Source organism: Siphateles boraxobius, unplaced genomic scaffold (genome assembly GCF_051911475.1).
Source record: "Siphateles boraxobius isolate OS27281-9 unplaced genomic scaffold, OSU_SipBor_1 34, whole genome shotgun sequence".
NCBI lineage: Eukaryota > Metazoa > Chordata > Actinopteri > Cypriniformes > Leuciscidae > Siphateles > Siphateles boraxobius.
In genome coordinates this window covers 324,888-351,592 of record NW_027508964.1, presented here as the reverse complement: position 1 = coordinate 351,592, position 26,705 = coordinate 324,888, and the positions used below count along the sequence as shown (strand labels likewise).

Sequence of the window (26,705 nt, the reverse complement as noted above, 5' to 3'; positions counted from 1 at the left end):
GCTTTTGCACTGGTGTTCTTCTGAATCAGTGAGTTAAGGCTGCGTGCTCATGCTGACTCTCTACGGGCGAGATGCCGTGTCTGCACTAAGGTGCACAAAGCACATTTGCTGTCAGATTGTGGAGGGAATACGTTAAAACCATCTCATTTCAAACTGTAATGCATACTGAAAACATCATACTAACTTGGTTGTTTCCAAATTATTTAAATTGCTTACACAAACGTTTGGCATTTTCATTAAGATATATTATTTATATGTAGGCTATACATTAAGCTGATTTACCTTGTGGAGACTGTTGCCAGGTTTTATTATCCTAATTTGGTCTTAACAATGAAGGCAAAACCTGACTCACATGCACACGGTTGTAAGTGCATTAATTCAATGCATCACGTCTTTTTTTATGTTATAGGCTATACTATTCCTTTATCTCATCAAGATGCAATGAAGGCTGTGCACGAGCAGTTTTAGTGCATTCAAATATCTAGCTGATGCGAAATATGTTAATATAGGTTGATATACGAAATAAGCAATACGTTTAATGCATTGAAATGTGTACACACATTGTCGGAAGTGCATTCCTGTGCATCGAAATATGTTGATTATATTCTTATTTCTATAGGAAACCTAAAGGCAGCAATGGTGCGCTTCGATGATTATTCGCGAGATTAAAGTGGTGTCATCATAAGCGTTGACACCGGCAGCTTTCCATTGGTTTAGTGCAAACGTGATGACATGAAAGGGAGTTGGAGCTCCAAGTATAAAACTCCAGCAGGCGCACAAACCCACGCAGCGCGCGACTGAAGGACTGCATCACTGCTGCTCTTCTGCCGAATCCACCCTTCATCTTCACACTTATCATCCAGCATGAGTGAGGTGAGCTTTCCTCATACTATAACCCTCCATGCACGACGCACCACTCTTCTGTAACGAGCTATCGGGGTTTCCCCACAAGGAAATTCTAGGGAGAACTGAAAATAACGTTAGCCTACATTGAGACAATGCCTTGAACTTGCGTTGATTGCTGTCAGATATTTCCCTGTTTGCTGAGTTTGAGCGCATTTTTCTTCACTAAAACCAGCAAAACCGTTTGAAAAACTGAAATGCCATCCATTCATCAAAACACCATGTTTAGTATCTTAGAAGAGCGCGACGGATTGTGAATATTTTTTTGTTGCATCTTCGCGCACTGGCAGATTGTCGAATCAGCATTATCCACGCGATGATTAATGATGCAACAAATGACAGCTGTCAGTTAAAATTCAGTCCTAACTTGGGATGACACGGAGATGGTTTATGGATGATTAGATAATTGTAAATTTGCTCTCATGATTTTTAATTCGAATTTAGTTGGCTATTTTGATGCTTTTAAATCTAGTCGATAATGTTGAATAAAAAATATACAGTTTGGTTAAAAATTGAATTCTTGCAGTTTTTACTAACAGTGGAGCCACCTTGAATTGTTTAACATTTCTACACGTTTTTCGACAAGACTATAGGCTACCTGACTCGTTTTTTGGGCACGTTTTCAGGAATTATCTTTGAATTAGAGCTGAATTAGAAACTAATTTAAGTCTAAACCTTAAACACGCAGTCGCATATAGTATGCCGGATTCGTTCGGTCTTTTTTTTAATAAATGTAAGTAGTTAACAAAACAGGTCTAAATGATTCGTTCACAAAATTACCTGAATCCTTCTAGAATCAACAATCAACGCTGATTCATTGAACCGGAAACCATTTCTTGTGGACATGTTCGACTCATAATGATCCGGGTTAACAATTCACTAACTCTTTTGAACTTGTCCGATTATTATCCCCATAATTAGCATATCCCCTGTAATTAGGCCTACATATCGGTATTACCATTGACAACAGAAAATAGTCTGACATGTTATAACCTATTCGCAAAGATCATTGATTCACAGAACTCAACAAATCATTGAACCAATGAGACGAAAAAGCAGTAATGTTAACAAATAAAAATAGATGAGCCTATGACAATTTTATGAACAAGGTAAAACATTTTATTACAATGTCTAAAACGATAGGCTAGACAAAAAAATATACATTTCGGTATTCTTAGGCTACTAAATTTGGCTATTTAGGTCTTAAATGCTTTCTTGTTTTTATGAGCTGCCTGAATCGTGGCTGCAATACCGTAATCGTGATAAACAGCAATGGGCCTATGTGCCTTATATGTGACTTTACTAGAAAGTTAATTAAAGCATGTGATATACAGGGTGGGACCACGTGATGACGCAAATTGCAGTGTCTTGTTGTCTCGCTGTCCTATCAGGCAATGACTTTGCTGTGTTTGCGCACGAAGGTACCTCACGATTTCGCACAGACTTCTGAGGCAGCGTAACGGTTTAATGATCTACAGCAAATTAGAGCGAGCTTTGGTGAAAACTAAGTGAATATTGAATGACTAAAATAGTAATTTCTTGCTAGAAATGACATCATAAGTGAAAACGCTGATCAAAAATGTACATTAACACACAAACTGACGACCAGCCGCAACTTTCAGACGCCATCTTTATTTTTCTAGCTCAACTGTTACAGAATGGAAAGCACAGGATTGTGGGATATCAAAGGCAGTGAAGGATACATCTATGCTGCCTTCAAAAATCAGATGAAGGTATCTCAGGAGAAAGGAATTTAAACTAACATTGTGTGCCTTCTGTCCTTGGAATGCGCCCTCTATAGGCAACATTTATCAGTTTTTATACGCGACCCACTACTGCCTGTCGCGCACTCGAAATCCCCGAAGCGGCCGCGCGTCTTGTCTTTGATACTGTGTGTGTGTGTGTGTGTGTGTGTGTGCATAGAGCGTGCTGACCCACTGCAGCAGCAACAGCCGATGAGGAGCCGTTTCACACACAGCAGGATCAGGGAATGTTATATAAATGATTATTCTGGTCTCGTTTAAAAACATGCCTTAATGTAATATTTGCTAAAAGAGCTTAATCAGGCTCGTGCTGCACTGCGCATCTTTTAATCAATCTGTTGGCCCATTCAAGCATATTTGTCGGTTAAATGAACAGAGGGAGCACATGTATCCCAGAAATGCTGGATAGAGCAACACAAGCTGGGAACTCCTACATGTACTGTAGGTGCTTGTGGAGTATATGGACTTCATACAACAGTCTTGAATTATTTAAGATCTTCCCTTTAGCAGTTCCAGCAGAAGAGCCAAATTAATGATTTTCAAGGTCTTTTACTGAGTGTTTACATGCACAGGAAGATTGCAGGAATTCCAGAATGTGGGGGAACAAGGGAAAATGCAGGTGGGCAGAAACTAAAAGGAGGAATAGTTATATTAGTGCTATCAAATCGATTAATCGCACCTAACATAAAACATTTTTTTGTTTATATAATCTACATGCGTATATGTGTGTGTGTGTGTGTGTGTGTATAAATATACATATATACACACACATATATATAAATGCATAGATAAATGGTGTGTGTACCAACACACATACACGCATATATATATATATATATATATATATATATATTATAAATATATACGCACGCATTGTATAAACACAATTTTTTTATGTTAGATGCGATTAAGCAATTTGACAACAGATTTTACATCGATTTGACTGTATATGTATTGTAAATGAATAATGTATCGTAAAATAAATAAATGTTCTGCCTTATGCAACCTGTATTTTAAGGAAGAACATTTATTTATTTACGATACATTATTCATTCACAAAGAAAACTGGTGTCCTTAAAGGTGGAATTTTTTTAAATTAAGGCATTAACATCAATTTCCAAAGGATGATTTTTTTTATTCCTCTTTTTAGTCAACTTTAGCATGGGTGTGTTCACTTATAAGCACTGTATACACACACACACACACACACACACACACACACACACACACACACACACACACACACACAGACACACACACACACACACACACACACACACACACACACACACACACACACACACACACACACACACACACACACACACACACACACACACACACACACACACACACACATATACTGTATACAGTATATAAAATGGAAACATGATCAGCTTATCTTTTGGGTATACATATCTAGTGCTTGCATACATTTCAATTTTTAAATTACGTTTAATTTATAATTGGTACACCACACCACCTTGAATTGTTTACCATTAGATTGTAAAATTTCAGGGAAAATCAGCTTGAGTTTCAGTTGCACGAATCACATGAACCACTTTTGCACTATATTTACTGTCCACTGTGAGGTTTAATATTCCCAATTTCAAGGTAGAAACAAAGTAATACAGCTTTTAAATTACATGAGGGCAGGTTAAAAATATAGAAAAATCAGATTGCAAAACACAACAGCTGCCCTGTTTGCAAGAATATGCCTGAATTAGAGGGGGAGCGTCAGCATTAGAATTTGATATGTTTTCGAGTGTAATCTCTTATGCCTGAAATGGGCTCTCTGACACATTTACCTCATTAGCTATCTGATTCATTCTGTTTAAACAGGGATTTAATATATATGCCCTGCAAATACACAACACAGAGTGAGGAGTTCAGACACAGAGATCAGGCACAATCTGTGGTGGCCTCAACTGACGGCAGAATGGATTGATTGGTCTTTCCAACATTTGAAGAGTGGAGAAATTACTTTTTCTCTTTGCCTTTCCATCATTCCCAGAAAAGCTACAGCTGTTCATTGGTGAGCAAGTTTGTACATTACAAAGCTACAGAATGAGACCATACTAAATCCACAAGGTCCAGATTTGGAGGGCAGACCAGAGATGGAAACGCTGTCCACACAGAGATATTAAGCGGATTTGTAGATGACTTTTGTTGCTGTGTAGGATTATGTAACACAAGATGGATTTGTATCTGGACCATAATAGGGGTCGTCTTCTGACATCTGGAATAAAGGCCGGCTTCAAGTGCTCTTGGGAAGCTCTCGCATACGTGTCCGGAAGTCGTAATTGCCGTGTGGAGAGCACTCATGTGATTTTTGAGCAGTATCATATTTTTTTCTTCTTCTGTAGTTTCAACTTACAAAGACTTAAAGCATTTGCACTGCTAAAGAGGAATCTGCCACTGAGAATCATGGGAAATGTAGTTTTCTCATTTTCAGGCTAAATGAGTTGAATTTTTTGGCAAGCTGTGCATTCATGTCCTGTATATATGTGTATAGTGAATTTTAAAACCATATATCTCAGCATATTTAAAGGTTATTATATTTAAAGATTTTTAAAATGCTTATTTATAAGCAATATACTGTATATGCACAAAAAAAACAAAAATAGATACATCTGCTAAATAATAAAACTGTTTATTTCTAAAAAAATAATCTTGATATATTTTAAGCAGGTAATAATGACTATATATAAATATATATTTCTATCACGGCAACTCTCAGAAGAGTTTAGCATGGTAATGGATATGACAATGTTAATGTATTTGGTCTTGATGGAATAGATCTGCTACGCTGCTGTTGCTGAGCAAGTACAGAGACTTGCTACTGCCAATACATTCACAGAAACGCTGCTGTGAGCAAGTAAGACACACTGCTGCCGCACAAACAGCATATATGAAATAGAGTGCAGAAGTTATGACGTCACTTTGTAGGACAACTCGGAAGTTAGCGGCGCATGGGTTCCCTCGATCGAAAAGCTATGCATTTTCCCCATAGACTTTTGGAAAATCGCAGAAAAATCAAAGAGTTGTGACCCTTACACGTTTTGTTTATCAAGATAATCTTTACAAGTTAATCCGAAATGTATACATTTTGAAGCCTAAAGTTGAAAAAACCACAAGCAGGTTATAACTGGTGTGTTTTATGTCATAGATCGAAACGTGAAAATACTCAGAGGCTTTGTTAACCACAGACCTTATTTCAGGCGATTTAGCAAAAACCCATTCAAAAAACCCATAGACTTTAGGGCGAGGGAACCGGAAGTGCTAAAATGCTAACTCACTTCCGCGTTTTGGCCTACAAAGTGACGTCATAACTTCGGCACTCTATTACCCGTAGCAGATCTATACAGGTGGAGCTGGGGAAGGTGGAGGGTTTCAGAGGAACTTTGAAAGCACACAGCAAATACTACAGCTTGGGCTGGGTACCGAGTTCGATACTTTTTAGGTACCGACCGAATTGCCTCGATACTATCGAGTATCGAAACATGACATTTTTTTCGGTTCCAGATTTCGATACATAAGGAGTTAACTCGTCAACGTCAGTGCTCAAACAAATACATATGAAATGCACATACACGCAAACTCTACACACACAAGATGCGCGGAACTCTCCGCGCACATACTCTTATGAGACGCGCGCATGCACGCACAAACTCTCCACGTCCACGCGACGCGCATACTTATATGAGACGCGAGCACACACACAATCTCGCGCACATACTCAATGACACGCGAGCACACACACACAAACTCTCCGCGCACATATTCATATCAAATGAGACGCGAGCACACACACATAATAAGATGTGGAAAAGTCGATCAAAGGTGTGGGTACATTTCTCAAAGGTGACATTAAAACATGTGTAATGTTACAAAATATTCGTTTTTAAATAAATGCTTTTGAATTTTTTATTCATCAAAGAATCATGAAAAAATGTATCATAGTTCCCAAAATATTAAGCAGCAAACTGTTTTCATATTTCTGAAGGTTCATGTGACACTGAAGTAATGATTTTGAAAATTCAGCTTTGAATTCAATTCATTTAAATAAATTACATTTTGAAATATATTCAAATAAGATTTTAAACTGTAATACTATTTCACAATATTACAATTTTTACTGTGTTTTTTATTTAAAAAAAAATCAGCTTTGGTGAGCATGAGCTCTTTATAAAAAAATGTTTGTTCCTTTGTGCTTTTTTTGTTGCTTTTTGCACTGGCTAGGAGCATGAGTCAAACTGAAAAGGTAATGTGTTATGTAATCTTGTTAAAATTGATTTCATAACATTGGTATCGAAAAAAGTAGCGTTAGGAACCGGTATCGAAATTGGCACCGGATCGAAAGATTTTGAACAATACCCACCCAGCCCTAACTACAGCAAACCCTGACCAACCACTTAAATGTTGAGCAGCATCTCATTGGCTGCAGATGTAACAGGAACCAATCAGCTAGTGCTGCATATTTAACGATGTAATTGTCAGAAGTTTGCTTTAAGGACCCATCGGCCAGCGCCATCTAGAGTTTCATGACAGAACTTGGTGTGTATATATTGATTTGTTGATTTGCTAACCAATAACCATTTTTTTATTTCAGTCTGCAACTTGTCTTTTATGTTATAGTCAATGCACTAGAGTTGAGACTAAATCCTTGGGACTTAATTTACAGCAGTGTTACAACAGTATTTGTGCCAATGACGTCCATGTTGCTTATATCTGCAGTCTGTCGTTGATGGCAAGAGTAAAATGGTGCTCGTTCGGTGATTTTGATAGTACAATCTCATCATTTGCATTTTCTGCCGTAGCATTAGCAGTAGAGTTGCTGCAGGGCTCAAAATAAACTTTTTGCAGATTGAGGGTTACCATACATACGCTAAATCTCTTGTAAACTAATGCGCTTGATCAATCTGGAGCTCCATCTGAACTGGGCATCTCCATGTGCTGTGCTGAACACAGCTATGAGCTTGATGGAGATCAAAAGCAACTTATGGCCCTCGAGGTGCAAACACTGGATGTAATCAGGCCTGACAATTGATTTTTATACATAACGGCCCAGCGCTTCTGCATCTTCCACGCGGATAAAGAGGAAATGCGCGCTCGACTGTGTGCATGAGGGACCCAGACTGAACACGCGTAAACAACGGCCCCCCAAACGCGCGGTCCGGGGCACACAGTTCTTTTCCTTCTGCTCGTTTATGTCTTCATCCTCCTCTCGCCGCATTAAACATCTGACGGCGCGGCACTAGACCTCGGATCCCGCATTGCGCGGGAGCAGATTTACGGTTTATTTCCTTGGTCAGTTGCCCTGAGCAGACTCAACAGCAAACTCTCCTGCAACTCAGCACTGCGCTTGTTTCCCTGATGTATCAGCAGTGTGTACACAGTATTGAACCGCCTGTCAGAACCTGGAGCCGTTATCGGCAGAAAGGGATTTGTACCGCTCTCTCCTCAGAAGAGGCTTCGAGTCTGAAGGGTTTGATATTGATTCATGGAAAGCGGCAGCGTTGAAATAGCAGCAAAAGAAAGGATGGTTGGCTGACTGTGTACGTCTCACCTTTTTGATCCCCCAATCTGCAGATTAAAGGCGTCTATAAGTGAATTACATCCACCCTTAGAGAAACCTGATGGACAAATATGGCCATACAGCATTTCTGAGACAGACGGTCACATGCAAATTTGATCTAGTTGCTGACACCAGAAGACAAATCGACTAGTTCTTAAGCCAATAGCCTACAAAACAACTCAATCACCCGAGGCGCTTTAACATTTACCATTTCACAGCGCCTTTTGCTTATACACGATGAAGCTAATGACTGAAATCTGTTTAAAACATATTTAAAAAACCTTCTTTTCTAGAGAAGCAAAATTACATATTAATACTGTAAACTCACTGTGTTTTCATATTTGATACATCAGGCTTTTATGGTTCATATAGTATGATATAGGAAAATATGGAGCGCAAAAATATACAATTTTGTGCAGTTGCTGATATTTAAATGGCCAAAATTAGCTTCTGATAGCTTGTAATGTAAATCGGCTTTTTATAACAGTATAGTAGACCACATAGGTAAAATGTATACAAATATCAGCGGTCACTCTCCCAAAATTATTTCGTTTTAAGATATTTAAATGCTTAGTTTTATGATCAAAGCTCTTAAAAGTCAAAGTGTACAATGACCTGATGTTTTTGGAAATATACTGGCTTTTTATTTGCTTTTCAGCAAACTTTTGATCATGTTGATAATTTAGAAGCCTTACAATCTTCACAAAAGAAGATTTGATTCATTGTGAAAGCATTTAAAGGGATAGTTCACCCAAAAATGTAAATTCTGTCAGTAATTACTCTCCCTCATGTTGTTCAACCCAGTAAGACCTTCGTTCATCTTCAGAACACGAATTAAGATATTTGTGATTAAATCTGAGAGCTGGATCACTCCTCCATAGGCTTCTAAGGGATTGACACTTGTTCCCCGAAAAGTTATTAAAGACATTGTTAAATTAGTCTAAGTGACTACACTGGCTCAATCTTAAAGGGGCAATGTTTAGTTTTTTAGGTATTTTATTATCTAAAATCAATATTTTTATTCATAAATATGTCCTCAATGGTGTACAAATACCTCTGCCAATAATCGTACTTATCCTCGTAAACGAAGAATTTATTATCTTTATATACGTGTGACGGGTAGGTCCACGGAGGCTTCCGTGTCGTTCCGCCATCTTGAAAAACTATAATAGCAGAGAGGGACAAAAAGTACTAGGCCGACGCGTTTCCACAAGGCGTTTTCGTTCAGAGCCAGTGTCACGTGACTGAAAGCAGCAGAACCGGAGGAGCAGAGCAGCGAGAGGTGCTTCGCGGCCCGGGCGAGTCAGTCAGTAATTCATACTGTAACATTCGTGTATTCGTTGTGTCAAGTTGCAGTTTGTTTGAAATAACAAACCTGTTCACCCGAAGGAAAACTCGAGGTTGTGCTGTTAGAAGACATCCTGTCATAGCTTTTTGGTACTTAACAGCTACCGTAGATGCAACACGCATTTGAAAAAGCGAGGCGCTGGAGAGCACAATTCGTTTGAATTCAAAATACAATTTCACCACTAGATGGGAGAAATTCCTACACAATGTCCCTTTAAGTTTATCAAGTGACGAGAATACTTTTTGTGCGCAAAAAAAACAAAAATAACGACTTTATTTCAACTATTCATTTCCTTCTCTGTGGGCGTCGAGTTAGTTAGCGTAGTGTGATAGCGTAGAGCTACGTCACACGTAGGCTCACTATTGGCCGACGCTGGTCATGTGTGTGTGATGCGTGTGACGTACAACACAGAAGCGCTGCGCTGTTACACTAGTGAACTCACTCGACGCCCACAGAGAAGGACATCAATAGTTGAAATAAAGTCCTTATTTTTGTTTGTTTAATAACTTTTCGGGGAACAAGTGTCAATCCCTTAGAAGCCTATGGAGGAGTGATCCAGCTCTCAGATTTAATCACAAATATCTTAATTTGTGTTCCGAAGATGAACGAAGGTCTTACGGGGTTGAACGACATGAGGGAGAGTAATTACTGACAGAATTTACATTTTTGGGTGAACTATCCCTTTAATCACTCATTGCAAAACAAAAAAAGTATAGTGTGCACCTGGCTTTAGGGCTCATATGTGATAGGCTGTATAAATATCTCCCATCATGTCATATGGTTCCGCTGTAAGCTCTTGAAATGGTCCCTGTATCTCTACGCCCGCTTTATAATGTCTGATGCATCAGCTGCATCCGCTCTGTGATGAATTACGTCCACTGTAATGTGTCTGCTGTTTATCACGGTCATGTTTGTGATTCACCATCCCCTCAAACCATAATCATTCTGACAACACACACACAGATCCCGCTCGGATCCTCGGTAATCCCGCTAAACTGCCGGAGAGAGTCCGACTGCAGCTCTGCAACCTCACCGGTGGAGCGGTAATCCCGGCAGCCGCTCTGAAAGGGAAATGTCACTGAACAGGATAGAAAAGGGGATGAATGAAAGAAGGCATATTAGTTGCAAGAGGAGGATTAGATGTGGATGGAGAGAAAATAGAGCATTAAAGAGCCCATGAAGAAGATTTTACCCCACACTTCTCTGTCTGGCTCAAGTCTATAGCTATAGAGTCCCTACGAAGTGTTCACTGCTTCTTGCACACTAAGCAGGGGTTAGAGGTCGACAGAAGTTGGCAGGTTATTTGGATGAGAGAGTATACTTTGTAAAATAATTATTTACAATAATGTAAAGTATTATTAATAATTTTTCTATATTTTAAGTGTATGAAAATAGTTTATATAATAATCCAAATATAATTAACAACCGTTTATTTGTAAGCAGTTTCATTAATAAAATGTCATGATTTCATATTTTTTGTTTATATATATATACATAATTGTTTTAATAATATTTATACTGCCTATAATAACATAATCATAATATTCAGTCAATTTATAATATTTGTAAAATTTATTATACATGGTTAATAAAATATAATCATAATATTCAATTAATTATAATAATTATTATAAATTATTAATGAAATATAATCATAATATTAAATTAAATGTATAATATTTTCATAATAATATATACATTCTATCATATAACGGGCCCTAAAGCCAGGTGCACACTATATAAAAGAAAATTATTCTGTTTTACTTTATTCTACTTCAAAATAGAATAAAGAGAATATATTATAAATGTGTATTTGTAAGCAAATTTATTATATATTGTATTATAAATTAAATTATAATAACATAAATAAAGTAAATATTATATATTATTAATAAAATATAATAATAATATTCAATTTATTTATGTTATTTTAAATATATTTAATCCATTAAAATTGATAATAGTATTAAAATCGATCTATATATATATTTTTTACCAAAATTATAATATCTGTAATCTTTATAATATATTTTATATGTAAATTAATTAAATATTATAAATTATCATATTTTTATATACATTTCCAAATTATGTATAAATGATTGAAAATATTATTGAAAATAAAACATTCTGCATATCCCAATATTTAGTGATAAATTGCTGCTACAATGTTAATATTTATCTACATACATTTTTATGAAGTGTTATGTAACCTATGTTCATGTTAATAATGACATTGCAATAGTCACATCCTCAGTTAATCTAAACGAATTAAGTTGAATTAACTTGCTTTCTTTTTTTAGTTTAGACAAACATTTTGTATAGTACTGATGCGGCACACTGACTGTTCCATAAATTTCCTTCCTATGAAGTGTGATATTGATACCCGTTGGTGCTATGATTTGAAATCTCTCACAAGATGGCTGATAAGGCGATTGTAGTGTACTTTATATTTGTACAATATAACTGTTTCTCCAGGGTGCAGAGAACTGTGTGTGCAGTCTGCAGCGTGAGGTGTGTGTGTGTGTGTTTGTGTGGAGGGGGGGTGGGGGGGTGGGATGTGTCTGTGTGTGTGTGGGGGGGGGGGGGGGGGGGGGTGTCTGTGGGGGTGGGGGGTAGTGTGTTTGTGTGGTGTTTGTGTGTGTGGGGGGGATGTGTCTGTGTGTGTGTGTGTGGGGGGGAGATGTGTGTGTGGTGTGTGTGTGTGTGTGGGGGGGGGGATGTGGGGGGGATGTGTGTGGGGGGGATGTGTTTGTGTGTGTGTGGGGGGGGATGTGTTTGTGTGTGTGTGTGTGGGGGGGGGTGTGTGTGTGTGGGGGGGGGGTGTGTGTGTGGGGGAGATGTGTGTGTGTGTGTGGGGGGATGTGTTTGTGGGGGGGTGTGTGTGTGTGTGTGGGGGTGTGTGTGTGTGTGTGTGTGTGTGGGGGGGGATGTGTTTGTGTTTGTGTGTGTGTGTGTGTGGGGGGGGTGTGTGGGGGGGGTGTGTGGGGGGGGATGTGTGTGTGTGTGTGTGTGTGTGGGGGGATGTGTGTGTGTGTGTGGGGGGGGATGTGTTTGTGGGGGTGTGTGTGTGTGTGTGGGGGGGGGGGGGGGTGGTATGGGGTGTTTGTGTGTGTGTGTGTGTGTGTGTGTGGGGGGGGGGGGGGTGGAAGGTCACATGTTGGGGCAGAAGGAAATACCCCTGCAGTGTGTCCTCCTCTTATCCAGGAACGGGAGGCGCGTGTGGGAGGAGCCTGGAGCCAGCGGCTGCTGCCACCGCTAATGTCGCTAAATATTTGATGAGGACTCCATGCACTCACCGTCAATAGCCTTGCTTGGATTATCTCAGCAGAAAGAAATTCATGCATGATGGTAAACCAAGCAAGCCCATGAAACAGGACGTGCATGTAACAAAATGGCCAATACAAGCAGCTGTCAGTCATTTGTACTCGTTTCCTGGAGTGTGATCAGCTGTTCACTTCGTCCTCTGTTTTCTTAGTTTTTTCTCCCTGATTTCTTGTCCTCATTCTCTTTTCCCCACTGTAATGTTTATTCATTAAGCTTTCTGGAACAGTGTGTTACCTCAGCGCTCGAGATTATATTGTAAATCACGCAAACTCTCCTGCATTGTGCAGCATCATATTTTAGTTGAGTCATAAATTGACGCCAAGATATATGCGTTCATATCTTTATGCAGATTGATACAGCACAAGAATAACTGACCTTTTAGATAGTCAATTAATTGCCTTTAAAAGTCATATATGGGCATATAATCAAAATATCCAGATGTACGATGTTCAACTATTACTTTATTTATGTTTACCTGGGGATCAATAAATGGATCACATTGTTTCATTACTATAATGTATTGTTTAACAGAAATATTTTTATTCTTAGTAGATTTTTAGAGGACAGTATTAGCAACTACAATTAGCAATCCTACACACATTCCATGTGCCTTTTTTTTTTTTTACCCCATTTTATTACTAATACTGTGAAATACAACAAGTTTATGTGCCAAAAATCCTTATTTTACCATTAGCAATTAGCGGCTAGCAATGGATATTTTTCACAGACTGTGATGACGCGTTTTAACGGTCAACAGCCTCGTAAATCATGCAAATTTTTTTATATTTTAATTTGTAATAAAAATGTGTGTTTATATGAAACTATACTTAGTATTATATTAACTTTGCATCAAATTACACGAATATTGTTAACGCTGCTACTTAAGTTTCTAGATAAAATTGCTATTTTTCTCTCTTCCGACTGCCGTTTTCAAGCGCTATCTATTTTTTTTACTCTTTTTGAAATTTAAAAATTAAAAAATCTATTAAATGTAGTCTCTCATTCACCGCTATAGAATTTTACCCAACTGTGACGACTTCCGCTTCTGAGAGACCCAGATGTGTGAAAAGGGTAAACCCTGTTAACCCCGCATTTAATAAGAATACTGGTAGAAGTTTCTGTGCCGAAAATAAGTTGCGAACTGTTCCAACTTAACAGTTGAAGATCATCATTTGACCAGCGTGTGGTTTCACACATTCATCAGTTCAGTGTTTACGTCCTGCAGTGTTTCTGGTGGTGAGGCGCTCGAATATAAGCCACCGTTTGAGCTCCCATCCTCCAGCCTGTTTCCTACATCCAGTCGAGCATCTGTTAGCCTTCAAATATGACGCATCGGATCCGACCCCCCCCCCCCCCCCCCCACTCTTTAGCCGTCTGTGTCCTAGTTGTGCGTTTCTCCCTTAAATTCTTAATAGACGTTGAGAACAGCATGGAAGCCTTTCCAAGATCTCGAGCTGCCAAATGAATCAAAAATAGCTCTCCAAATGGCTTTGAATAAAAAGACAGAATACAGTATTTATTTATTTATTTCTAAATGCCTCAGTCGTTCAACACGGCGGGAATTTGGGAGAGGCGTAAAATTTGCTGCTTTTATGAGTGTGAATCTTCATGGGGTTTTTAATTTGCATTTCGTAGACACAACTATCAGCCGCATGATTTCTACTCAAGGCTGTTCTGAAAAATGTCCATAAATCACCTTCGAGGAGGAAACCGTCAGCGTTCGGTTCAACGATCGCCTGTAAATGGGGTTTAAAACGCATTTCAATCAATTAGTGATTCCAGCTATCAGAGCGAGTTGAGATAAATGAGGTTTTCATCAGCGGCGCAGCTCTAACTGTGAGGATCTGTGTGGCATCGGGTGGCAGTGCCAGGCGCTGCTCTGAAGGGCACGGGTGTACTGAGCTCAGGGCATCTCTGTGGCATCGAGTTCAATCCACTGCAAAGCCTGGCTCTGCAGTTCATTTGCGTGAGCCAGCGAGCCCAGGATGCTTTGCAACAGCCGAGCCATGCTAGACACAAGATTTATTTGCTACTGATGACATTTAAAGCCAAGTAAAAGGTTTTTGTTTTGTTTATGCATGCCGTAATTCTCCTTAAATACGCTTTGGTTCTGAGCATGTTTGTCCACGGAGATGCAGCTAACATCCTGTTCTCTTAAAATTTTAATTGGCCCATGATGTTTTCATTGCCAATCCTTGCTTCACTGCAGCTAATGCAGTTTATGATTACAATCATCATTTTCATCATTGTTCATAATGAACACACAATATGGTGGAGGGAAAGCAAGAGAGAAAACGCACCGCTCTGCTCGCCACTTCCAAATGGAACCGGTGTTTACGCATTACCTAATTATTTCCTGCAGTCATTCTCTCATTAACGTGATTTTGTGTCCCTGCTTCTCTTTCGGATAACTGGAATTGTCGTCTGTATCGTAGGACTGCAGAGGCGAGCCTGGCAGAAGCACTCTGATCCAGGGATCATTTGAGTTCCTTCCTTGTTGTTAAAGGCTGTGATCGGAGAAAGACAAACAAATCTAAACAGTCAAAATATCGGACAGCAGGAGTTAAGATGCATTCCGTTCAACTCAGAAAGTCAGAATTTACCAGCTAAAAACATGATGGAATATCATACATCTTGCAAGTTATTTTGGCAAAAACATGTAACCAATCCACCAAATGAAGATCCAACAAATTTTTTTTAAAGTCAGTTTAATGTAATGTAAGTTGACTCAAACATCCAAAATTGATTGTACTTAAAAATTTAAGGCAGCAACTTTTTCTTTTTTTAGTTTAACTTATTTTAACTAACTTGCACAGCAAGATTAGACCTTGATAAATGTATGATACCATTGTTGCATTATTGCTAAAATATGATTTCAAACCCAGTGTTGTTATTGTTAGCTGAAACTGTTAAAAAATAAATGTAAGGTAAAATGTCAAAATAAAAAACGTTACCATGGCAACTAACTTTAAGCAACACAAACTTAAAAATTACAAAAGCACATAACAAAATGGCTAAAATTTCAACTAAAATAAAAACTGAAAATATAAAATTTAAAGCCATTTAAAAGTTAATTTAAAAAGGCCTGTTGATAAATACTATAATAGTAGCCTATATAAATAATACTAAAACAACACTGATCAAAACATAAATTTTACTTACAGATTTCTGTGATTTATTATGCTTTTTCGGTGTAGCAATGTTCAGGGAAGAAGGAGGCGGGAACCGGCGAACATTCAAACATACTTTATTAAAATAAAACCAAACAAACTAAAATACCGCCAGCAGCCCCTCGCGGACGACTGCTGGCTTACCCAAAATAAACATAACGGCCAGCAGCCCCTCGCGGACGACTGCTGACTCCTCCTTTATGCTTCCGCTCCTCCGTGAGAGATGCGAGACCGGTGTGCTTCACAGGTGTTGCTCATTAGCAATCGTACCACCGGCCTCGCGCCGTTCTCTCACGTCCCTCGGTCGTCCTGTTCGCCACATACCCCCATCGCCCCTCTCAGGCCGGGGGGTACCCACGAGCCTGTGCCTACTCCCCCCCCCACCCCCCCCTCCCGGTGGCGATCCCTGGGGGGTATGTACCGACAAGCCGAGGGAAACGGAGACGGAAGCATGAGGAGCGACAGATCGAGAGAGGGGAGAGAGGAAAAAAAAAATTTGGTTCGGTTCCCACAACGCGCTGCCATCTGGTTCCCCACCAGCTGGGCGATCTCCTCCGCGGTGCCTGGCGGTGACGCTGGGTAGCTCTCGGTGGATGGCTCGACGCTCCTCCGCCGCCCGGTGGATGGCGATGGCTCCTTGGGCTCTAGGGCAGACGGTAGGAGTCCCCCGCTCCCTGCTCTCCTTTTCCTGGTGGACGGCGCAGGCTCCGGCCCACGGCGAGCGGCGGCGACTCCCCCGCTCCCTCCCGGACGGCAGCCGCCCCTCCAACTACCAGGCGGCCGGCAGCGAGCTTGACCGTCCCACCGGCAACTCACTCCAGCGCAGCGCCTCGAGTGTCCATGGCCGCGAGTCCCCCGCTCCCTGCTCCTCCCCTCGTTCGGCGGATGTCAGCAGGCGCCGGCCCACGGCGAGCGGCGGCGACTCGCGCATCATGCTCGATGGGACCGCGGATTCCCCACAGTGGCGAGGACTCTCTGACAGCGCGTTCCTCCCTCTTCCCGGGTTTCGGCACCACAGTAGCAATGTTCAGGGAAGAAGGAGGCGGGAACCGGCGAACATTCAAACATACTTTATTAAAATAAAATAAACAAACTAAAATACCGCCAGCAGCCCCTCGCGGACGACTGCTGGCTTACTCAAAATAAACATAACGGCCAGCAGCCCCTCGCGGACGACTGCTGGCTAAAATAAAACACAAATACAAAAACCAAAACTCAACTAAAACACAGGCCTGTTCCTCTCTCGATCATCGACGTCGTCGCTCCTCCTTTATGCTTCCGCTCCTCCGTGAGAGATGCGAGACCGGTGTGCTTCACAGGTGTTGCTCATTAGCAATCGCACCACCGGCCTCGCACCGTTCTCTCACGTCCCTCGGCCGTCCTTTTCGCCACATTTGGATATTAGCTTTCATGTAGTCTGTAATATAGCTGTTTTATGAACCGTTATTATCTCTGATAAGTAATTCCAGTCTTACTTCATGCACAATCCTACGTAGGTTTTAAAAATTTGCATAATGCGAGTCTATGATCTTCATTGGCTGCCAGTGAACAACGACGCCACTGTTACTGTTTGTATCACTGTATATCAAGAGCTGAGGGAGATCCGGAGCTGGAATTGAGATATGGTAATAACATACCTTTTGTTTTTTTTTCGGCAATTTGTGTTTAGACCAATCACAGCAGACTGGGCCATCCGACCAATCAGAGCAGAGTATGGTTCACGGAAAGGCGGGGTTTAGAGAAACATAAAGTTAAATTGTTTTTTTGACCTTGGATGCATGTAAACCTGTTGCAGGAGATCTAGAAAACAAAACTAGGAACCTTTAAAATAGCTTAATAGGGGCACCAAGTAAATTGTTGCCTATGTATAAAATAGCTGATCGCCGAATGAACTGACTGGCCTTAAAGGGAGATGTGCATCTGATTAGCTAAATACATTGAATAAAATCCTCGCCCGTATTTGACCACGCTCAGACTTACATCTTCACATGCCACATAACTGACTGACAATTCACTCCAATTAATGCGTTTGTTTGTGTCTCCCTGGAGCCCAATTCAATAATCCAAGTTTAATGGCATTATCTGTGAGGCTGTGTGGTTTGAGACTGTCGGGAAATACGGATGTAACCGTGCTGATATTGATGAATGTCTCCCTCTGCTCCTCACTCCAGAGTTTCCTCACATAAACAGGATTAGAAACAGGAGCTCGTTCCACTGCAGTGAGGAGATTTCCCTCAGTTCACCCTTTCCGAGCAGAAACAGAACCGGAATGGGCGTCTCACAGTGGGTTTGCATCTACAGCGAGGTTGAAAATGAAAAGCGTTTGAGGCGAGCATAATAAAAATGCCTAGAAAAACATTTCTCTCTTGACCTTTATTACACAAGTGCATCACGATAAAGTGATAGAAAGTATAAAAATGTATGTTTTTTTGCTACTAAGCCTTGACAAACAGGTCACAGGACACTTTGTCAGACTCGTTTCTATTTCTGTGGTGTTACAATGAGTAGCTCCGCCCACAGAAAAATCTCATTGGTCCAAATTCCTTTTCTATATAACTGTACATTAAAGTGCCCCCATTATGTTTTTTCAGATGTTACCTTTCATGTAATTTCAAAGATTTATCGTCTCCTGAAAGAAAGAAGTGATTCTGAACTGCCTGAAATGAATCATCAGTAATTCCAGTCTTACTTGCTGCACAAACCTATGTAGGTTTGTAACAAATTTGCATAATGCCAGCCTATGATCTTCATTGGCTGCCTATGAACAACATCTATTTTGACCCGCCCTCAAACATTGTATCTCAGGCCGGGAAGAGTTTGGTTCGTGTTGTCGACATGAAGAGGAAATGCTGTTTTCAGTATTTCAAAAGGGCGAGGACTCAAATTAACACAGTAAAACTGACACCATCGTTACAGTTCGTATTACTGCGTATACAAGCGCTGAGGAAGCCTCCGAAGCTGAAATTCAAATATGGTAATGAGTGTTTTGTTTCCAACACGCAGTGTAAGCAGTAGACCAATCACAACAGACTTGGCCATCTGACCAATCAGAGCGCAGTAGACTCTGGAAAAGGTGGGGTTTAGAGACTGAATCCTTTATTAAACCGTTTAGACACTGAGAAAAGAGGTGATGCTGCAGAAAAATAAAGTGTTTTTGTAATTTATTTTTTACCTTGGATGAATGTAAACCTATTAACCTCAAGAAGCTTTTAAAATAACATAATAGGGGCACTTTAAACATAATTTTCCTGATTGCCTGTGATTGTGTTATGGCAAGTTAAATCTCCTGCTAGTAGATGCTGTATAAAATAACAATTTCCACTGAGAAATTGCTAGTAAAGATTGGCTAAAGAGTTTATATTCAACAGTGTTATTAAATTATTAGTGCTTTTAAAAATTAACTTAATGGCCAAAATAATCTAAATGTAAAAATAGGATAAACTGGCATGCACAATTAAATATCTAACGTCTGAATGCCTGCATCCCTTATCTGATTGCTTTTTACAGAACTTTCCTTCCTATTGGGACTTAAGGCTCACATTTTAGCATCAATTTAATTTCTCAAGCTTTATCGTGCGGTGTAGCACACAGCGCTCTATGCGTTCAACTCTCTGCGCTGTATGACATTTCAAATGACTGTAATTTATGCAGCAGCGCCCTTCACATCCCCACAAGCCACAACTATACGCCACACATCCAGCAGGACTTCTTCACGTCAGCTCCTTCATGCGAAGCAATAACCCAGCGCTTTGTATCGGGAGCTTTGGCAACTCCGGCAACGTGAAGAACTCACAGATTTCCCCTGCCAAACAATCTTATGCAAATTCTACACGTTTATCAGAGGCTGTAAGACAAAGATAGAACTGAACGCAAGAGGATTGATTGAGGTAGAAGGAGACAGAGGAAGAGAGAGAGAGAGACTAATATGATTAAATTGTGCCAGTGTGTGTAATAATCCTTCTTGCATATAATGGCACGCTTTCCAGTGTAACTAGACCCATACAGAATGCCATCAGCAGAAAACGAGCAATACACACACACACACACACACACACACACACACGCGCGCACGCTCGTGCTAAGGAAGATTGCTTTAGCGTCGGAGCATCAAAGCTCTTCCGAAGTGTTTGAAATTCATTGTACACACAGACTTATTAATTCAGGATGTGAAGGACTAAATTGTGGTCAGCTAATGAGACAGAAAACTGACATATTCAATGACCGTCTCATCATTCTTTGGCTTTATAGTATTTCTTTATGGTATCCACACATTAATCTCAGTTCTGTTTTTGTGTGTTTACAGAGACAAGAATCCGGATCAGCTGGAAACATCAAACCCTCCGCTGGACAAGGTATAGTGTCACTCACTTCAATTACTTCAATTGTGCATTTCGTTGGATAAAATCATGATAGAATGTTTTGCAAGTCTGCATATGTTTCTCTTTCTCTCTCTTACACACTGTAAATAATAGTTGTACAGAATGCAATATAATATATGTTTGAAGGTAAGTGCAGATTAGCAAAGAAACATGGTAATTTAATAGTACAATTAAAGCAATAGATCTCACAAAAATGGTTATCATTTGCCCTCATGCTGTTTTAAACCAATATTTTATATTTTAAATATTACGGTAACACAATCTATTAGTTTACGTTTGTTCCATTAATTAATGTTCAATTAGTTAACATTTGTCAATGCATTACCTAAAAATGAGCTATATATTTGTTAATATATTTATTAATCTTTGTTAGGGTTATTTGATCAAAAATACAACTGTTCTATTATTAACAAACACATTTTATTTTTAATGTTTTTAGTAAATGTTGAAATCAACACTAAGTTTGGTAAATGTTTTACAAGAGTTCTTCATTGGTAATTGATGTTAACTAATGCTATCGTAACACTAAATGTAAAGTACCAACATTACTTATATTTCTTATTTTGAAAAAATGAGGAACAGAATGATGCGTTACACTTTATTTGATAACACTTTATTTTACACTGTCGTTGTTACATATGTTACATGTAGTTACTATATTAATAACTATTAATAATGCATGATTACATTCAACTTACCCTAAACAACCCTATAGTAAGTAAATGTAGTTACTTAATATTACTCAGTACTTAAATATATATTTACAGTGTAACAAAGACACCTCAAAATAAGCTGTAACCCCTAACCTCAACTCTATAGTAAGTACATGTAATTAATTTCTATTACTCATTCTTAAATCGTAGATTAAGATCTTCTAATGCCAATCTACTGGCAGATTATAGAGTTACCCATAAATGATCTGGTGGTGCTTCTTTTAGTCATTATGCTCCAAAAATTTGGAATTTTCTACCAAATGAAGTGAAAGAGGCTACTAGTATTCACATTTTTAAAAGGCTGCTTAAGACATATCTTTTTAAAGCTGCTTATCAGCATAATAATATTATGTGAATGTTGTGTATGTCTCCTATTTTATCTGTTCATTTTTTAATTATTTTATATTGACATTGTGTGAATTTGTTTTTATGCCTGTAAAGCACTTAGTGTTGCATTCCATGTATGAAAAGTGCTATACAAATAAATGTTTATTATTATTATTATTATTATTACTTGAGTAAGTACAATGTAACTATGTCACCTTAGGGTTAGTTACGTGTAATTATGCATGATTTACTGTTATTACAACAGTAAGTACATGTAGTAATTTAACTAAGTCACCGTAAAAAAGTTTTACCGAATGAAATTTTGAAAGTTATTATTTGCTAAAATATTTCCTTTTTGAATTTAGAAAATCATGAGTTTGGAATAATGTGAGTAAATGGTGACAGAATGTTCCTTTTTTAGATGAACTATTTATTTATTTAATAATCTTTTAATTTCATACATTATAAGAAAAAATTTCAATGAGGTTCTTTATAAAACCCTAAGGATCTTGCCTTAATTTTAAAGAAATCTTTATACCAATGTCTTAAATGATTGCAAAATTCTTTCATGTTTATCAGGTTATTAAAAAAATCTGGTAATCTTCTAGTTTACGAGCCGTTTAATAAAATGTAAAGTAAAAATGAAGTAAACCTAAATTAACAAATTCAAACTAAATTCATAAAATGATCCCATAATAGGAAACCCTTAAAGGTTCTGAAGCGGCTGACAGAAATGCAGTGCACAGTTTCTATCCAGTACACAATGTTTGGTGTCCACAGACCCGTCCAAGAAGGACGTCCCCGCTGAGGACATTGACATCGACATGGGCGCCCCCGAGACGGAGAAGGCTGCGGTCGCCATCCAATCGCAGTTTAGAAAGTTCCAGAAGAAGAAGCAGACGGTGAAATCATAATCGGGTCCATGCAGGGCGTCCCTGGCCCCGGGGCCCGTGCCACAGCAGGGGAGGGAGTTGCATGTCAGACAAAAGGCACTGTTCTCTTGTGGGGTTATGGGTTGGGTTGGGTTGGGTTATGGGTTGGGTTGGGAGGGGATGAGAGGTGAAGAGGCGATTTGCCTTTAGCCGTCATGTCAGAAATAAAATGTGATATTTTTTTTCCCCCTAGTACATAGATTTTTTTGATAAACTTCTCTTTCCTTTTAAAATACTTTTGTTATTTTTTGATAAATATTACTTGTCAAGGTGTTTGAAAATATCCATATTAAAGAGTTAAGCATTTGTGCGATAGTTTTCCCTGTGTGTAAGACCAGAAACCACAGGTATTTAACGCCAAATGATGAATAATGTTGCTCAAGAAAAACATCCTGTACGGCATCTAAAAACTATAATCATTAAGATTCAAACAGCCTTATTCAATCTTTCACCTCTGTTGTTGTTTTATTGTTTGCACAGTTGAACTGATATTGTGTTTGTGATGTGTCATTATCATCTTAACCAAGTCAAAGTTTCGTCAACAAACAGTGTTGTAATATTTGTGACACCAAACAGTAGGAAATAATCACATGTGAACTGAATAAATATTAGGATTACTTCAAAGATTAATTGATTGATTATTTCGATTGATTGATTATTATGTTTTCTTTCAACACTGACTGTAACAAACAACGTTTTCCAACAATTAGCACAAAACGCTCACTGTCCGGTCACATTTGTCAAATACAATTTCACTGATGATTATGGAAGCTTATTTCTGCCACATGAGAAAAAAATCATGCTTTGGTAAATGATAATAATGACAGTGTTGAACTTGAGTTACTTTATCAGATTCATTTTTAAAGTTACGAGTAAAATAATGCATTACTTTTAAAACTTACAACAAAATATCTGAGTTACTTTTTTAAGTAAGTAACACAAGTTACATTGTTTTCCTATGTATTGCCCTTTACAGTACAGGTGTGAGTTTGCATTTCATTCAGCCTCCCTTTTAGTGTGAAAGGGCCTTTGCACTCACAAAAAATATAACTTTTTTTTTGTTATTAAAAAACTAGCAAGAACGCCTAGCCCAAGTAAGAAAAGTAACGGAATTTGTTACTTTTTAAGAGAGTAAAGCTATATTGTAACACGTTACTTTTAAAAGTAACTTACCCCAACACTGCATACTAAGTCATAATTATGACTTACTAAATTGAAATGTTGACATTCAAAGTCTGAATCAAAATTGATAAAAAGTCAAAATTATGACATGCGAAAGCATAATTATATCAAAATTATCAGACATCCTGACTTAGTTCGCTCTCTCATGTAGCTTTGGAAAGTCTGATTTGTCCTGTTGAATCGGTTCTTTCGGACGGTTATTGAATAGATGAATGTTTAGATCTTAAAATATTCAATGATTCGAGTATGAAGCATTTCAGCCATTTTTGAATCAGTATGTCTCAGTTTATGTCACTTAGGACATTACCTAGTTCTTAGTTATATTTAGTGAAAATTAAGGAAATTGCTTAATTCTTTATGATTTCTATTCTTAGTCCGAAAAAAAAAAAAAAAAAAAGGATAGACACGGATAGTGTGATTCGGTCTCCTGTCTTCTCTGGCGATTACATGTGCTTGGTGATCTCTAGAATAAGTTTCTCGGGCGCTACCTTCATTCAAAATGCCATCGATTGGGTAAAGAGGCAGATACTTCTGTTTCGGACACAGCCATTGTGTGATGAATACATTGGATCCCAATCTTGGTTCATTGATCTGCGATTCAATTAATCACTTTAATGAATTAGCACTCATTTAAAATAGAGAAGCCCATCTTTCTAACCACCACAATCGTATAAAATGCTGTGTTTGACTCTATTATGGTGTCATTCCGGATGTGCAAACGCTGAGCTCTGAGTCATGTATAGGACGCTTCAAAGAGGCTCTGAGAAAATCCCCCTCATGGGTCTAATTACGGGAGTTTTTCTGTTCAGAACCGCATGCTGAGGTCTGACGGGTTCATTAGGTTTGCGCTGGCAGGGGGAGATACACTCGGATGTACCACGGAAAGAAAAGAAAGCACTGAGGGATTCATTCTGATCCAAAGCTATTGCTCACACAGAAAAACACTGAGATGCAATTTGTATTAATCTGTATTGTTCACTTCCAAACTGTAAAATACACACTGAAAATAACGTGAAGAGCCTGTGTACACAGAACTGGATCAGTTTTCCAGGTCCAGATACAAAAGGATTACTTCTACTATTTCTGAATATCCCACAAGGCAAAGTCCTTGACTTGATCTTCAAGTTCCAGTGTGGCTAATAAACAGGAAGTAATGGGTTATTAGCCTTGATTTTACCTCGTGAAGTTATTGTTCCAAATAGCATATTAGTAGATACTCTCATTTTATCTGCAGTACACAGAATGCAAATACAGTGATTAGCATAAGTGAACACACACATGCTAAAGTTGACTAAAAAGAGGAATAAAAAAGAATCTTTTGGAAATTGATCTTAATCCCTTGATTTAAAAAATGAGGGAACATCCAACCTTTAATTACACCAATTTTCTTTGTGAATGAATAATGTATTGTAAATAAATAAATATTCTTCCTTAAAATACAGGTTGCGTAAGTCAGGACACCCCTATGTTAAATTCCCATAGAGACAGCAGATTTTTATTTTTAAAGGCCAGTTATTTCATGGATCCGGTATACTATGCATCCTGATAAAGTTCCCTTGGGCTTTGGGATTTAAATATCCCACATCATCATCACATTCGGCGAATAGCTGGTATGATGAGCATTGAGAGATGATCTTATGGAAAGTTCCCCATGCAGATCTCTAAATGTCTGTTCAGTAGTCGCTATGTAACTAAGAGAAGACACAATTTTAAAATTGTGGTGGTTCTAATTAAGTGATAAAAAGCAGTTCCAAATGATGTAAAAAAAACCTACTCATCTTTATACTAATAAAATGTGCAACACTTTAACTACCAAATTATGTGTAATATGTAATCAGCCTAATTTAACTTACAGTGGACTGTTTTCCTCGATATTTCGCAGTTTCAGGCCACATGAGTTCCTGAACATAATGCATGATGTGATATGCTTAGCCTGAATACCGCTTGGGAGAGAATGGTACCTTAGATTTTGAAGCCCAAAAAAGCTCTAACCCGATGCATGACGTAATGACGGACGCGGAAGTGCACAGGATAAAGAAAAACCAAACACTGGTCACAAATTAGAAGTCTAAAACGAGAATGTTTAAAGAGAAATGTTGGAGGATTTCAATATAAGAGAAGAGGAGCTTGAGTTTGTTACCCAGACGTATTTTGTTTAAACCGCAAGAGGCGTTTACTCTTATCTAAACTTAGGTTACATCCCAGAGGTCTCTCTGTTCCACTGCAACTCGACTCGAGTACGGCCGTTACTGGAAGCCAGGGAAATGAGTTTATAAAGTTATAAATATGCATATTTTTCTTACAAAAATGAGATGCTTTGCTTCAGAAGGACTTTATTAACACCCTGGATTACTTTTATGATGGATGGATGCACTTACTGGCTTCAAAATCTAAGGTACGCTACCATTCACTCCCATTATAAAGCTAGGAAGAGCCAGATTAAAAAAATAAAATAATTATAAGACGTTCAAAAGTTTGGGGTCCGTAAGATTTTTTATGTTTTTAAAAGAAGTCTCTTCTGCTCACCAAGGCTGCATCTTTTTGATTAAAAATACAAAACAAACCCAGTAATATTGTGAAATATTATTTTAATGTAAATCAGCTGTTTTCTATGTGAATATATAGTAAAGTGTAATTTATTCCTGTGATCAAAGCTGAATTTTCAGCATCATTACTCCAGTCTTCAGTGTCACATGATCCTTCAGAAATCACTATAATATGATGATTTGATGCTCAAGAAACATTTATAATTATTGTCAATGTTGAAAACAGTTATTAACATTTTTATTTCAGGATTCTTTGATGAACAGAAAGTTAAAAAGAACAGCATTTATCTGGAATAGAATCTTTTGTAACATTAAACACCGTTCTAAACTTTGGGGTCAGTAAGAATTTGTATTTTATTTTTTGGGGGAAATAAATAAAATAAATCAATACTTTTATTCATCAAGGAGGAATTAAATTGATCAAAAGTGACAGTAAAGACATTTATAATGTTACAAAAGATTCTATTTCAAATAAATGCTGTTGTTTTGAACTTTCTGTTCATCAAAGAATCCTAAAAAATGGTACACATCTGTTTT

General features: G+C 38.4%; 1 protein-coding gene across 1 annotated transcript; it reads left to right on the top strand.

Moving 5' to 3' along the window:
• Positions 1-750: 750 nt before the first annotated feature.
• Positions 751-23,064, top strand: pcp4a (Purkinje cell protein 4a). The gene is made up of 3 exons (XM_077195683.1): positions 751-873; positions 20,393-20,441; positions 22,289-23,064. The coding sequence occupies exons 1-3, from the start codon at positions 865-867 to the stop codon at positions 22,420-22,422; spliced, it is 192 nt and encodes a 63-aa protein (XP_077051798.1). The 5' UTR covers positions 751-864; the 3' UTR covers positions 22,423-23,064.
• The last annotated feature ends 3,641 nt before the right edge of the window (positions 23,065-26,705 follow it).